This window comes from Enhydra lutris, unplaced genomic scaffold, assembly GCF_002288905.1.
Source record: "Enhydra lutris kenyoni isolate GAN:26980312 unplaced genomic scaffold, ASM228890v2 scaffoldscaffold31, whole genome shotgun sequence".
Classification (NCBI taxonomy): Eukaryota; Metazoa; Chordata; class Mammalia; order Carnivora; family Mustelidae; genus Enhydra; species Enhydra lutris.
In genome coordinates this window covers 5078862-5092837 of record NW_019154115.1, presented here as the reverse complement: position 1 = coordinate 5092837, position 13976 = coordinate 5078862, and the positions used below count along the sequence as shown (strand labels likewise).

Here is a 13976-nt window from a genome sequence, read left to right as displayed (position 1 = left end):
CCCTCTATTCAGGAGTACTACCATGGCCTCTAAACTCATCTTTCCACATTCACACTTGTCCTCTATGTTAGAAGCCTAAGAATGGTCACCAAGATTCCCATTCCCTGGTATATATGTTCTGTATAACCCCCCCATTAAGTGTGGGCAGGACTATAAATATGATGAAATTCATTCCAGTAACTTCTTATCTTACATGACAAAGGGATTTAAAAGATGTAATTATGGCCCAAAATCAGCTGATTTTTTTTAATTCACCAGAGGAAAATTATCCTGGGCTGACTTAATCAGAGAAACCTCTTAAAAGAGACTGAGCCTTTCCATCAGAGAGTCCCTTGCTGGCCTTTGAAGAAGCAAACTGCCATGTTGTGTACTAGACCACAAGCAGCCTCTGCTGAGCACGGGCCTTGACAGTCAACAAGAAATTAGGGCTGTCAATCCTATAACTGCAAGGAACTGAATCCTATCAACAACCTATGAACAAGGAAGAGGATGCTTAGTACCAGATGAGATCAAAGCCTCTTCAGACATCTTGACTTCAGCCTGGTGAAAACCCTGAGCAGAGGACCCAATAAATCTTTGCCCAGATTGATCCATGGAAAGTGTCAGAAAATATTAAGTCACTATGTTTGTTACACATTATAGAAAACCAATACACTCTCCTCTGATTCTTTACACTGATGTGAGAGTGATCCCTTAAAAATAAAAATATAAGACACCTTTTCTGCTTAAAACTTTTTAAGACTCTTCCATTGCTCTTCAGAAAATATTAAAATCCTTAAGGACTGCTCCTTATTTTACCTCTCATGCCTAGAACATTTCTGAACACAAAGAAGATTTTCAAATATTTACTACACGAAATAAATAAATACAGCAAACAGATGTAAACAAAAATAAATGAGGATCTATAAAAATCATCACACAGCAAGTTGAATTTAAAGTTAAAAATGTAAATAAACATAAGGAATTTTTTCTAAAGATTTTATTTATTTGACAGAGAGAGATCACAAGTAGGCAGAGCAGCAAGCAGAGAGAGAGGGGGAAAGCAGGCTCCCTGTGAGCAGAGAGCCTGATGACCCTGAGATCATGACCTAAGCCAAAGGCAGAGGCTTAACCCACTCAGGCACCTACGCGCCCTAGGAATTTTTTTTGTTTTTTTTTTAAGAGATCGGAAGAGGGAAGGGGCAAAGGGAGAGAATCTCAAGCAGGCTCCACGTTGCCCAGCACAGAGCCTGACACGGGCCTTGATCTCACAATTCTGAGATCATGACCTGAGCCAAAACCAAGAGTCGGATACTTAACCGACTGTGCCACCCAGGCACCCCAGGTATTTTATATTTTATAATATTTTAATATTTTCAATATTTGATATTGAAAAAAGTTATGAGGGCGCCTGGGTGGCTCGGTGGGTTAAAGCCTCTGCCTTTGGCCCGGGTCATGGTCCCAGGGTCTGGGATCGAGCCCCGCGTCGGGCTCTCTGCTCAGCAGGGAACCTGCTTACCCCCCTCTCTCTGCCTGCCTTTCTGCCTACTTGTGATCTCTGTCAAATAAATAAATAAAGTCTTTGAAAAAAAAAGTTATGAAAGAAAATATAAAAGTACTGAAAATTTATGTAAAAGAAGGGCAAAACTTTTTAAAAGGTTTGGCTTTTTCTGTTGTTTAGAAAGGAGCGCTCAAATTTGGAGATTATGTCATAAGACTCGGGACATAATGAAGAAATGTAGACTTGATGGCAGTAAAAACCCAAAAAATAGGATAAATGGATCAGTGTGAGCCTAAAAAGCATTCTCTACAGTTCTACACTATTTCCCCACCCCTGTTTCTTCTAATCTCACATTCCTGTCCTATTTTTGTAATAACTGTCATAGTTTGATTTCTCATCACTGTCATTAAATTACACTTCAGAACAGTAGGCTTTTCAATAATTTTCCCATTCATATACACCTGAGTAGTATATAATAATAATAATAATAATAATAATGTCAATGACAGCAATAAATCTCACCTGGAAGCCTCAGTATACAGATGATACTTAAAGCAATGGGACTATGTGAGATAATCTAGCAATCTAGCTAAGGAATACAGAGAAGAAAAGACAAAGACTATGTACCAGAGAACTACATTTTTTAGAGGTCAGGTGGAAAAGAAAGGGCAAACAGAAAGAATTACAAATGAGTATCTAACAATGAGAAAGCTAACCAGATGAGTATGACATTCTGGAATGTAAGAAATTGCCTGAAGAAGAAATAATCAACTCGATCAAACATTGCTCATTTGTAAATCCATCTACTACCTGTTCACCCCATATTAATAATATAAAACAATAATGAACAGATTAAGATCTCAGAAGAAAAATGCATGCCCATTGCTTAAAATCATATTCAACTTTAAGTTTTCAAGTTGATGGAAAATTCATAACTGAATTTCAAGGACCCAGAAAATATTTCAATCAACACTCTGTTGTTGTTATTTTCATTCTGTTAAAAGAAAGAGCACAAATTCAAACTTCTAAAACTGTTCAGAGTACTCTGATCTCAAGAAAATCTATTCATACCTCTGCCAGCTTATATGGCAAGATAAGCTTTTCTCCCACTGTCACAGTCTTCCTTGTAACTAACGCTTCAAATAGCATCTCTTCTTTAACCTAAACAACAGAAAAAAAAATTCAGTGTATAAGATTTATGACAATGAGATGAATTATTTATTGACAATCCAAATAAAGAAAAAATGTCTAATGAGATTAGTAAATATACAATAGAAAAAACAAGGACAATACATTAATCACTTAAATACTGGTCAAGGTGAAAGTCAAACATTCCACTCACCCTATTTCCCACCGCCCCCCCCCAAAAAAGAGAGGGTACGTAAGACAGACGGGTCTTTTTAAAGTTTTCTTTCTGATCATAATGGAGAAACATGTTTCTTTGTGCGAAATACAGAAAATATAGAATAGTGCAAAAAAACATTTTAAGATGATCAACCATAATCCCACAACTAGCAAAGATTAAAAAGTGACAATACTTCTTTAATTCCAGGAACATTACCATGAGTATTTATTTATGTTTCAGATGTTTTATATTTATTTACACATGTTAATTTTAAAATAAAGATGATGCTTCCTTTGTTCTCATTCCCTCTAGAGGTAAATACCATGATGAATTTGATATGTTATCATCTCAGTTTGGGTTTTTATACATATCTTATATATATACATATATATATTAGATATATTTGTAAACACTACATTATACTGTATTATACAGTATACTGCATTATATATATACATATATACATATACATATATATACTGCATTGTAATGTATACATTATACATTATACATTATACTGCCAAGTGTATTTAACTTTTATCTGTTGGAATCATATTGCCCATATGTTTTTGAGATTTAACTACATTGATAATTTAGATCAAGCTTATTTATTTTAACTACTATATAACTTCCCAGTATATAAATTACAGCAGTGTGTAATCTATTCTTCTATATGTAGGCATTTACACTATTTGCCATTGTGCACTATTAGGAAATAAACTGAATATTCTTGCATATGAGTTCAAGAATTTCTCTGAAGTACAAATCTAAAAGTGGAATTACTAGGTTATAGCATATACACTGTCATCTTTAAAGGATATTGCCAAACTACTAAACATAGTTCTCACCAATCTGCTCTCTGGTCAGCCCTGAGCATTCCTATTTCTTCAAACCTTGAATATACTTGTTATTATCGCACTACTGACTTTTGCCATGCTGAGGGTCATGAAATGGTAAAACAAGGGCATTTTATAAAAGCATCCAAACAAATAAAGATATAACACTGATAAAATTTTAAGTAGATAATATGATATGAAGTATATCAAGCAAAAAAGATTCAATTATAAAGGAGAAATTGAGTTACAAAACAACAGTGAAACATTACCCTGTCACCAGCAATTCATGACAGATCAATCATTTTTAAAAATACAGTGATACCGAAATATACCTTCTCATTCACTACTACATGAGTAGCATTCACTACTCAATCTTCAAATTCAAAACAAATTGGAAAAAATTTGAGGAACATTACCTTTACAAACTGCGGTAAAACTAAAAAAAAATAGCCAAAGTTTAAATATAAGACCTCAAGCTTTCGCTATATTTTAAAATATTTGGGGGCGCCTGGGTGGCTCACTGGGGTAAAGCCTCTGCCTTTGGCTCAGGTCATGATTCCAGGGTCCTGGGATCGAGCCCTGCATCGGGCTCCCTGCTTGGCAGAGAACCTGCTTCCCTTCCTCTCTCTCTGCCTGCCTCTCTGCCTACTTGTGATCTCTGTCAAATAAATAAATAAAATCTTAAAAATAAATAAATAAATAAATAAATATTTTGAAAAACAAAAATAATACCAGATTACACAAATATGACAAAACCAAGAAAACTAAGAAAAAACTTACGTGATAAAAAAAACACTGTTATATTGTTGAGGTTAAGCAATTATTATTAAAAGTGAGTATTTAAAAATAAATGATCTATGCAGTAGACTCAAGACATTTTTTTAAAGGAATAAACAAATACAAGCTGGCAACAACGTGGAGCAAAAGTCACTTCCATACACTTGTATAAACTGGTACAACCACTAGAGAGAGTAATCCGTCAATATCAGTATATTTATGTCTGTGTGTATACCAACCCAAACCTATACTCCTTGGACTATACTCTAGAATAATTTTCACACATGTCCACAAAGAGATATGTACAAAATGCCTATCATAGTACTACCAATAAATGAGAAATTACAAATGACCTCAATCCCCACTAAGAAAGATAAATTATGTTTTACTCATATAATGAAATTTTAGAAACAACTAAAAAGAATCATGTAGAATATTTAAATCAGTATTGAAAAATCTCAAAAACACAGTACAGAATGAAAAAGTCAAGTTTAGAATGATACAGTAAAACATTTATGAAACAAGTATGGAAATATATAGAAATCTATATTCTTATATAAACATCTACCTATTTTGAAAATAGAAAAACAAGAATGAGAATGATAAACACCAAATTCATAACAATGTTTACTTCTAGGGTAGCAGAGTACAAAGTGAGCTACAATTACATGCAATATTTTATTACATGAGTGGAGTTGTGAGTACACAGGTGTTTATTATATTGTTTTCTATATATACTGTATACTGAGAATTCATAATTTAACAGAAAAATGAAGAAGGAAATACGTTAAAACAAAAATTAAGACATATTAAGTAAAATGGTAGAACTAATAAATCTAAAAGCCAATTACTTGAATATAAAAAATGAAAGACAATTCTCACTAAATCACAAAAATTAAGAAACACAAACATTAATACAAAGTCAACACCATAGAGAAAAAGATTTTAAACGTTAACACAGTATTTACAAAGAATGCCAAAAAATAAATTGTAAACAATTAATCACATAATTTCCTAGATAAACACAAATCATCAAAATGAACACAAGCCAGACTTGAATCCTTTTTTTTTTTTTAAGATTTTATTTATTTATTTGACAGAGAGAGACAATGAGAGAGAAACACAAGCAGTGGGGAGCTGGAAAGGGAGAAGCAGGTAGGGATCCCGACATGGAGCTCTATCCCAGGATGCTGGGATCATGACCTGAGCCATGGGCAGACATAATGACTCAGCCACCCAGGCGCCCCCAGACTTGAAAATCAAAAAAAAATTAGTTAATACAAAACAAACTTCTGGAAAGACATCAAATATAGTTGATCATAGGGTTGATCTCTCTCAAATCTTTAAGGAACATACTATTCTTTGCTAATGATTCTTCTCTAAATGGCAGAAAAAAATTTGAAAGGATAAAAAACTACCCAACTCCTTTTAAAGAACTGGCTTAATGCTGGCACTAAAACCTAATAATGATCATACACAGATCTACATACAAAACATACTAATATTGCTTATCTTTGATAAACATCCTGAAGAAAATATTACTGAATTCATGATATTTAATCAACTACCTCTATAATTTCCCAATGTCCTTATTTGTACATATATGACTTTTAAAATAAAAAAAATAAGCTTTATTAACACAAAGTAACGAGGAATGAGTTCAATATCTAAGTCTACAATGTTTCTCATACTCATTTAATTGAGAAAATGATATATGTGTTAAAAACCCATTCTTTATATTGTTTCAACAGATGTTAAAAGATATTCAAAATACATAAATCTGTTAAAAACTGAATGATGGTTCAGTTTTTGATAATGATGGTTCTAACAGTTCTAATATACTCCAAAACATGCAACAAAAATATGCTCCACAATTACCCACAATTAATGTACTGGAGCTTGTTCATCTTTCAATAATTTCACAAGTATATATCTCAAATAGAATTCAGTAAACAGAATACTCAAAATATTCCCTGCTGCCTGAGGTAACTACAAAATTATAAAAATAATTGGAAAAATAAAATAATTTCAGAAACATTTGTTCTTAAAAACTAAATCTATATTTATCATTGAACTGAATCACTTTGAGAAGGAGAGGAATTAAATCTTAACTAAAGAGTTTACATTTTAGTTAAACCAGTTATTGCTTATATCTTTGAATTCCATCTCAACAAAAGCCTTAAGGTTGCAATTATTATTACCAATTTTAATCAATAACAGGAAATCATTTTTTTAAATTTTTTACTTAAATTCAATTAACATACAATGTATTATTAGTTTCAAAGGTAGAGGTCAGTGATTCATGAGTCTTCTATAATACCCAGTGTTCATTACATCACATGTCCTCCTAAATGTCCATCACCCAGCTACCCTATTCCGCCACCACCTCCTAGAAACCCTGAGTTTGTTTAGGAAATCATTTTAAAAAATAATTTCTGAGAACTAAATACAAGCAGGATACTATTGTATAGGTCCTATCAGTTACTTGTCTAGCTCCTCAACTTTGAAGATAACTTCTTCCTACGTATTATCAAACCTCCATTCCTACTAGTGCAGACTAAACATAACAAGAAGGAACTTAAGGGGTGCCTGGTTAGCTCAATTAGTGAAGCATCCGACTCTTGATTTCAGCTCAGGTCATGATCTCAGGGTTGTGGAATCAAGCCCCACAATGGGCTTCTTGCTCAGCAGGGAATTTGCTTAAGATTCTCTCTCCCTCTGCCCCACCCCTCCACTCATGTGTTCTCTTTCTCTCAAATAAACAAAATGGTTGATTTTTTTTTAAGATTTTATTTTATTTATTAGACACACAGAGAGAGATCACAAGTAGGCAGAGAGGCAGGCATAGAGAGAGGGGTAAGCAGAGAGCCCGATGCGGGGCTGGATCCCAGGACCCTGAGATCATGACCCGAGCCGAAGGCAGAGGCCCAACCCACTGAACCACCCAGGCGCCCCGGTTTTGTTTTGTTTGTTTTTTTTAAAGAAGGAAGTTAAGAAGCTTAGGTTCAAAAGTAAGATTTGGTATCAAATCATATTTGTTGATATAGTCAAACTTTGACACTGGTAAGCCCATTTCTCAGAACAGGATTTCTCCTTTTTCATCAATACTTGGCTCCTTTTAGAATTACCTGAATTGCTCTTACCAGCTCTAACCAAAGAAGGAATACTGCACCAAGACCAGAAGCCTTGGTACCTGATGAATGCCTGAACTTGTAAGTAAAACCACTAGCTACAATACACTATTATTACCACAATACCAAGTGTTTTTGTTGACTAAAATATCACCTAAAATGCCTGACTGAAATACCAACTGTTCCCTGATCCTCATGACCTTCAAAATTACCACCTTCAGATACCACATTCCATCCACATCCTGGTAGAACTTCTTCCCAGCAAGTGAGTCTAGTTTCAATTTAACGTATCCCCTTCTCCTGCCCTGTCTGCCAGACTAACTCATTTCATTAAAGTTAATAAGCAACACCCAGGCATATGCAAAATAATAAGCACTGTAAGGTTAGATAAATAAAAAAGAAGCATCTATTGCTCTCAAAGAGCACTGTCGCCTTATAAAGGTCACAAACTAGTAAACAATTAACTTTGTGCTACAAAATCAAAATTAAATTATGCTAAGTAGACACAAATGTTCCACCCTGATGGAGTCAGTTTAGATCATTTAATAAGGTTAAACCCTATTAAAGTGGCAAATGAATCAAGATTTGAAAGATAAGTAATACTTTATGGGAAAAAAGCAGGCTACTCATAACTGCAAATAAAATGGAAACAACCAAGATGTCTTTCAATAGGCGAATGAATAAACAAACTATGGTACAGCCACACAATGTCATACTACCCAGCAATAAAGAGAAATGAGCTATCAAGCCACAAAAAGATATGACTGAATCATATATATAATGCATCTAACATACAAAATATGTTTTAATCAACTATTTATGTTATCAATAAGGCGGCTGGTCAACAGTAGCCTATTAAGTTTTGGGGGAGTCAAAAGTTACACCCAGATTTTTGACTGCCCAGGGAGGTTGGTACTCCTAGCCCCTGCATTGTTCAAGGGTCAAGTGAATACTAAAATTGAATAATTAAGTAAATGAACAGAAAAAAGGAGGTAAAGAGCTAAAGAAAAAGATAGCTTCCTCACTGTTAAAAAGGGAGTTTATAGATAAGGAGAGAAGGCTAGAATGATACATGTGATAATGTATTAGTTAGGAACATCAATAGGACCTCATGTTTACCTTTATATAGCTATAGATGCATATATAAAAACATACGTAGTATGTGAATATACACAGGTTAGTAAACACATATATTTTCTTGCTCTGTGAGAGGAGAAGGCCTATAAAAAATGATGCCCCTTTCTAGATGAATCCGACAAGTGAGCTGGGAAAACATTGGAAATCATCACTCCCAGAAGAAAGAATAAGGTAATAAAGATCTTGATTATAGGAAGAAGCATGGGAGGAGATGAAGACCCCTGGCTCTTACTTAGACATGAAGAAACAAATTAGTACCTTTTTCTCTCCACTCATCCAGATACCCCATCTTCAGATAAATAATCTAACCAAAATCTTAGTATGAGAAGAAATCTCAAATACAGAAGGAGAAAAACTATTAATGTCTTAGACTATCAGTCTAAAGTGAAAAACTGATCCTATCCAGCAAATTGAGGGATTGTGGATATCCAGGCCAAAGAGAGGCAGGCAAGAAAAACCAAGCCTTCCAAAGATTCTGGCACAATCGACAGCAAAAATTCCATCTTTTGGAGAAACACCATTAATAAAAAGCCTTAGCCCATTTACACCTAGTCAAATAATGACACAAAATTAAAAGTGAGAAGTTACCCAGTATTTGAGAAATGACAAGTGAAAATATAATCACTTACTTCTAATAATTCTGAGACAATGGGCAGAACTTCAGGATTACAGATATCTATGGAGTCATCCCGGTATGTCTTCTTTTTATAACAGATATTACCCAAATGTAGTATTGCTGAGAGAAGAGAGAAAATCCTGTGAAAATAAAACCATAAATTATAGCTCATTTATGTGCAGTCTCCAAACTTGTTTCACTGCAAAATTCTAATCAAGCAAATTAACCAGTACAAACATATTTAATCTTCATAAAAATAAAAAATATGCTTTTCATTTTCAAAAAAAAAGTAAAAATAAAAAATATGGGAATAATAACTATAATAACTAAATTTCATGTGTACTATGTCAGGCACTGTGCAAAGTGCTTTATAGAACCTTACTTTCAGTACTATACCACTGGACATAGTTGTTTGAAGAGGATTTGCTATTGCCTGAATCTGTACAGTGTTTGAAAGTCCACACATTTCTAAATGCTTTTCATCCTGCCTGGAATGCCCTTTCCCTACATGTCTACTTCAGATCTGCTGAATCAGAATCTTTAAAGGAAAGGCCTTGGAATCTGTATTTTCTTAACCAAGTAGCCTAGATCATTTTTTACGATTAGTTTTATTTAAGAATTGGTTTCCTACATCATACTACAGTGCCCTTGATAAATGCTTTGAAAATAAACAGTATGAGGCCACTGGGGTAAATTACCTAATTTTCAGGCCCCGCCCATAAAACATCTACAACTGGACCCTCCCTTCCACTCTTCCCTTCTGTCTTAGAGGAACACATGACCTTCTTCCCGTCAAACTAAACCCCTTCTTGTGCTTTGCATCCCATGAATTCCAGTTTACTCAGGAACTTTATTATGCCTATTTCTTATCTCCTACCTGATCTAGAAGAACTTTCTATCAAAATGATATCTTCATTTTCTCTTAAACAACCCATCCTAGATTCCACGTCTTCTCCTTACCTTCACAAACAAGCTTATTAAACTGTTAACTTATACTCCTTTTCTTCACTTTGTCATTCCCTATTTACTATCATATCCTGACATCTGACCCCATTAAAATATCTCAGAGAAGTTACCAAGGACCACCAGATAAGAAAAGTGTATTATAAAGAGAAATGAGCTATCAAGCCACAAAAAGACATGACTGAATCATATATATAATGCATCTAACATACAAAATATGTTTTAATCAACTATTTATGTTTTGGTTATCGGTCAACAGCAGCCTATTAAGTTTTGGGGGAGTCAAAAGTTACACCCAGATTTTTGACTGCCCAGAGGGGTTGGTATTCCTAACTTACCTGACCTCTCCAAAGCATTTAATACAGCTGAACACTCCATCTAAAAGCCCTTCTGGGAAACACACACACACACACACACACACACACACACACACACACACACACGCATCTTTGTGTCTTGTCCAACTATTTCCTTATGATAAACCTGTTCTACCTATAAAATTTTAATTATGTGTTTTCTGAAAATTAGGAAGTGTTCTAAATAAAATAAAGACATTGCTTTAGGAACTAAACAGCCATACTTTCAAAGGTCCTGAATCAATATCTAATTGATCAATCTAATTTTTCAAATAATTTAAAATTTTAATTGTTTGAATCATTAACATGACTCAAACAAAATACAAGTCAATTTTAAAGGAATAATTCATAAAAGTACTCTGGGTAAATTAGAGAGGAAACAAGAGTATCAATTGAATCATTACAAAGACTAATGGAAACCAAAGGATATAAAAATGCAAATTCATGGGCCACTTATTAAACACCATATTTAGTAGGAGTTTATATGGTTGTTAATTATATCCTTTCAGAATCTGGGGTTCAACAAATCAGTACGTTAATGTTTTCTCAAACACAAATATGTGATACTTAGTCTCCAACAATAATAAATGTTAAATAAACAATCTAATATACTGTAATAACTCAATACAAAAAAGTTACAAATATGAATAAAAATCCCTATTCACAAAACGTGTAAAATCTTGCATTAAGAAATAAAAACAGTAACAAAAAATCCCTATACTATAAGGCAGGGTATCCTAAAATACTTAAGGTAGACACAATGCACAGTTAAGAAAAATTTCATTAAAAAGGTAGGACATGGGGCCCATGGCTGGCTCAGTAGGAAGAGTGTAGGATTCCTGATTTCGGGGTCACGAGTTCAAACCCCACATTAGGTGTAGAAATTACTTAAATAAATAAGCTTTAAAAAATAAAAAGGGAGGACATGAACAGTACTCAAAGCAAAGAGGTTTCCATTCACATACCAAATTTTAGGATGCCTGCAAAGTGTGTTTAGAAGAATTCTGGGTTAGATCTGAGTGCAGTCAAAAAGACTGTTGTGATTTATTAGAACAGTCAATCATGGTCAAAGGAGAGGGGAATTGCAGTATATATGTTATGTTATCAAAAAAAACTGGCATTATTTCAATGAGTAAAAAAGAGATAAAGATGAGTCCTTCAAGGAATGGGGAAAATACTGGACATTCAGAATGCAATATGATGTTTTAGAGGATCCTATCGGTCTAGCTAAAACACAAAACTTGTGTTAGGGAATATCTGATAATATCTAAAAAATACAGAAAGGTCAAATTACAGGCCAGGTTACCAAATATATTACATATATTTTCCAGTGGTTTCCAATATGGGATACACTGGTATCAGAAAGTATAAAGGACACACAAACCCTTGGATGTATGAGAAATACATTTTATTTCCAACTTATTTTATCTAAAAAAATGAAATTATGTTTCACTATTATTTAATATATAGACAATCAGGTGTGTCACATGAGGTATAGGAGGTATGCTGAAGAAAGAATATAAGTAATGTAGCATGGAGGAACTATAGAGTTACCCTCATTTACTCAGTAACTTTTAGTGAACTGAAGTTTATGTGACCAATTAAATGGGCTTGCATATTTACATTTGGTATTAACTTTTCTTTTTTTCTTTTTAAAGATTTTATTTATTTGTCAGAGAGAGAGAGAGCATGCACACACGCCCAAGCAGGGGAAAATGCAGGAAGAAGAAGCAGGCTCCCCACTGAGCAAGGAGCCTGATATAGAATTCAATCCCAGGACCCTGGGATCATGACCTGAGCCTAAGGCAGTGCTTAACTTAACCAACTGAGCCACCCAGACCTCCCTTAATTTATCTTTCAAAAAAAGTTTGGTAGGAGTGCCTGGGTGGCTCAGTGGGTTAAGCCTCTGCCTTCAGCTCAGGTCATGGTCTCAGGGTCCTGGGATGGATCCCCACATGGGGCTCTCTGCTTACCAGGGAGCCTGCTTCCCGTCCCCCTACTCCCGCCCCCGCCTGCAGCTCTGCCTACTTGTGATCTCTCTCTCTGCCAAATAAATTAAAAAAAAAAAAAAGTTTGGCAAATAATCTGAATTCCAGATTCATAGTAATCACAAACAAGAAAATAGCACAGCTGTTATTCTACTTTTAGTATGACATTAAAAGTTGACAATATAATCAGATCTGAAATAACTAATTCCCTTCCCCCCAAAATAGTTCTGTTACTATTTTTTTCTGGTGATAGTCAAGGTTATTTGTGTCTTTAATTTTATTAATTTTTTTATTATGTTATGTTATGTTAGTAACCATACAGTACTTCATTAGTTTTTGATATACTGTTCCATGATTGTTTGCATATAACACCCAGTGCTCACTGCAATACATGTGCTCTTTCATACCAATCATCAGGCTTTAATTTTAAACAGCTTGTTTTATTTTAAATATAATTTGCTTCATTTTTATCTCAACCTTTTTACATTTCTATTTTGTTTATAATGAAATATGTTTAGCATCCTAAGAGACTCCTCAGGAAACAAACTGAGGATTGCTGGAGGGGAGGAGGTGGGAGGGATGGGGTGGCTGGATGATGGACATTGGGAAGGGTATGTGCTATGGTGAATGCTGTAAATTGTGTAAGCCTGGTGATTCACAGACCTATACCCCTGGGGCAAATAATACATTATATGTTAATAAAATATAAGAATAAATTAATTAAAAAATATATATATGTTTAGCATAATAATACAGACATTAATTTAGAGAGGGAAAATTATATTTTACTGATAGGTATGCATGCCTTAATAAGATTAGAGATCAATGATACAGAAAATAAGAAGCTATAAAAATAGTGTCATAAAGCAAGTTTCTAAGCAAAGTCTATGGACAGATTTCAGGAGCACCATGAACTCCTGCAACTATATGCAAACATTTATGGACACACAGTTTACAGGAAGAAGAGCTCCAACTTTCAAGAGATTCTCAAAGAATTTATAATTAAAAAAGCAATTCAAAGCAAGTCTTTTAGAAAAATAAATTTTCAAATCAATGCTTAACAAGGAAGAAGGAGGTATTAGACTTGGAATATTTGTTAGAAAATTCTTTCAAAGCACCAAGGAAGAGGAACTTGTGAAACACACATTGTAATTTTGTTCTCTACCAAAGGTATAAGAATACAGTAAACAAACTCACTGTCTTCGTGTCTTGGGAAGAAATCCTACCATTTCCATGGCCAGTTGTAAGCGTTCAAAATCATGCCTCAAATCTTCCCCCTCCACCGAGAAGCAATCCTGCTTATTTAAGAAAAACAGGGAAGAAATCAATTATTACCTATTGAAAAGT

At 34.2% G+C, this 13976-nt stretch overlaps 1 protein-coding gene across 2 annotated transcripts in view; it reads right to left on the bottom strand.

Annotated features, from left to right (window-relative positions):
- Positions 1 to 13976, bottom strand: part of LOC111153187 (myosin IXA) — a 282109-nt gene that overhangs the window by 190024 nt on the left and 78109 nt on the right. For both annotated transcript variants that reach the window (XM_022512043.1, XM_022512044.1), the window contains exons 7-9: positions 13827 to 13924; positions 9336 to 9462; positions 2552 to 2641 (exon numbers count right to left, since the gene is read on the bottom strand). In XM_022512043.1, coding sequence (XP_022367751.1) covers positions 2552 to 2641; positions 9336 to 9462; positions 13827 to 13924 — 315 coding nt within the window. The remainder of the gene's footprint in view (positions 1 to 2551; positions 2642 to 9335; positions 9463 to 13826; positions 13925 to 13976) is intronic.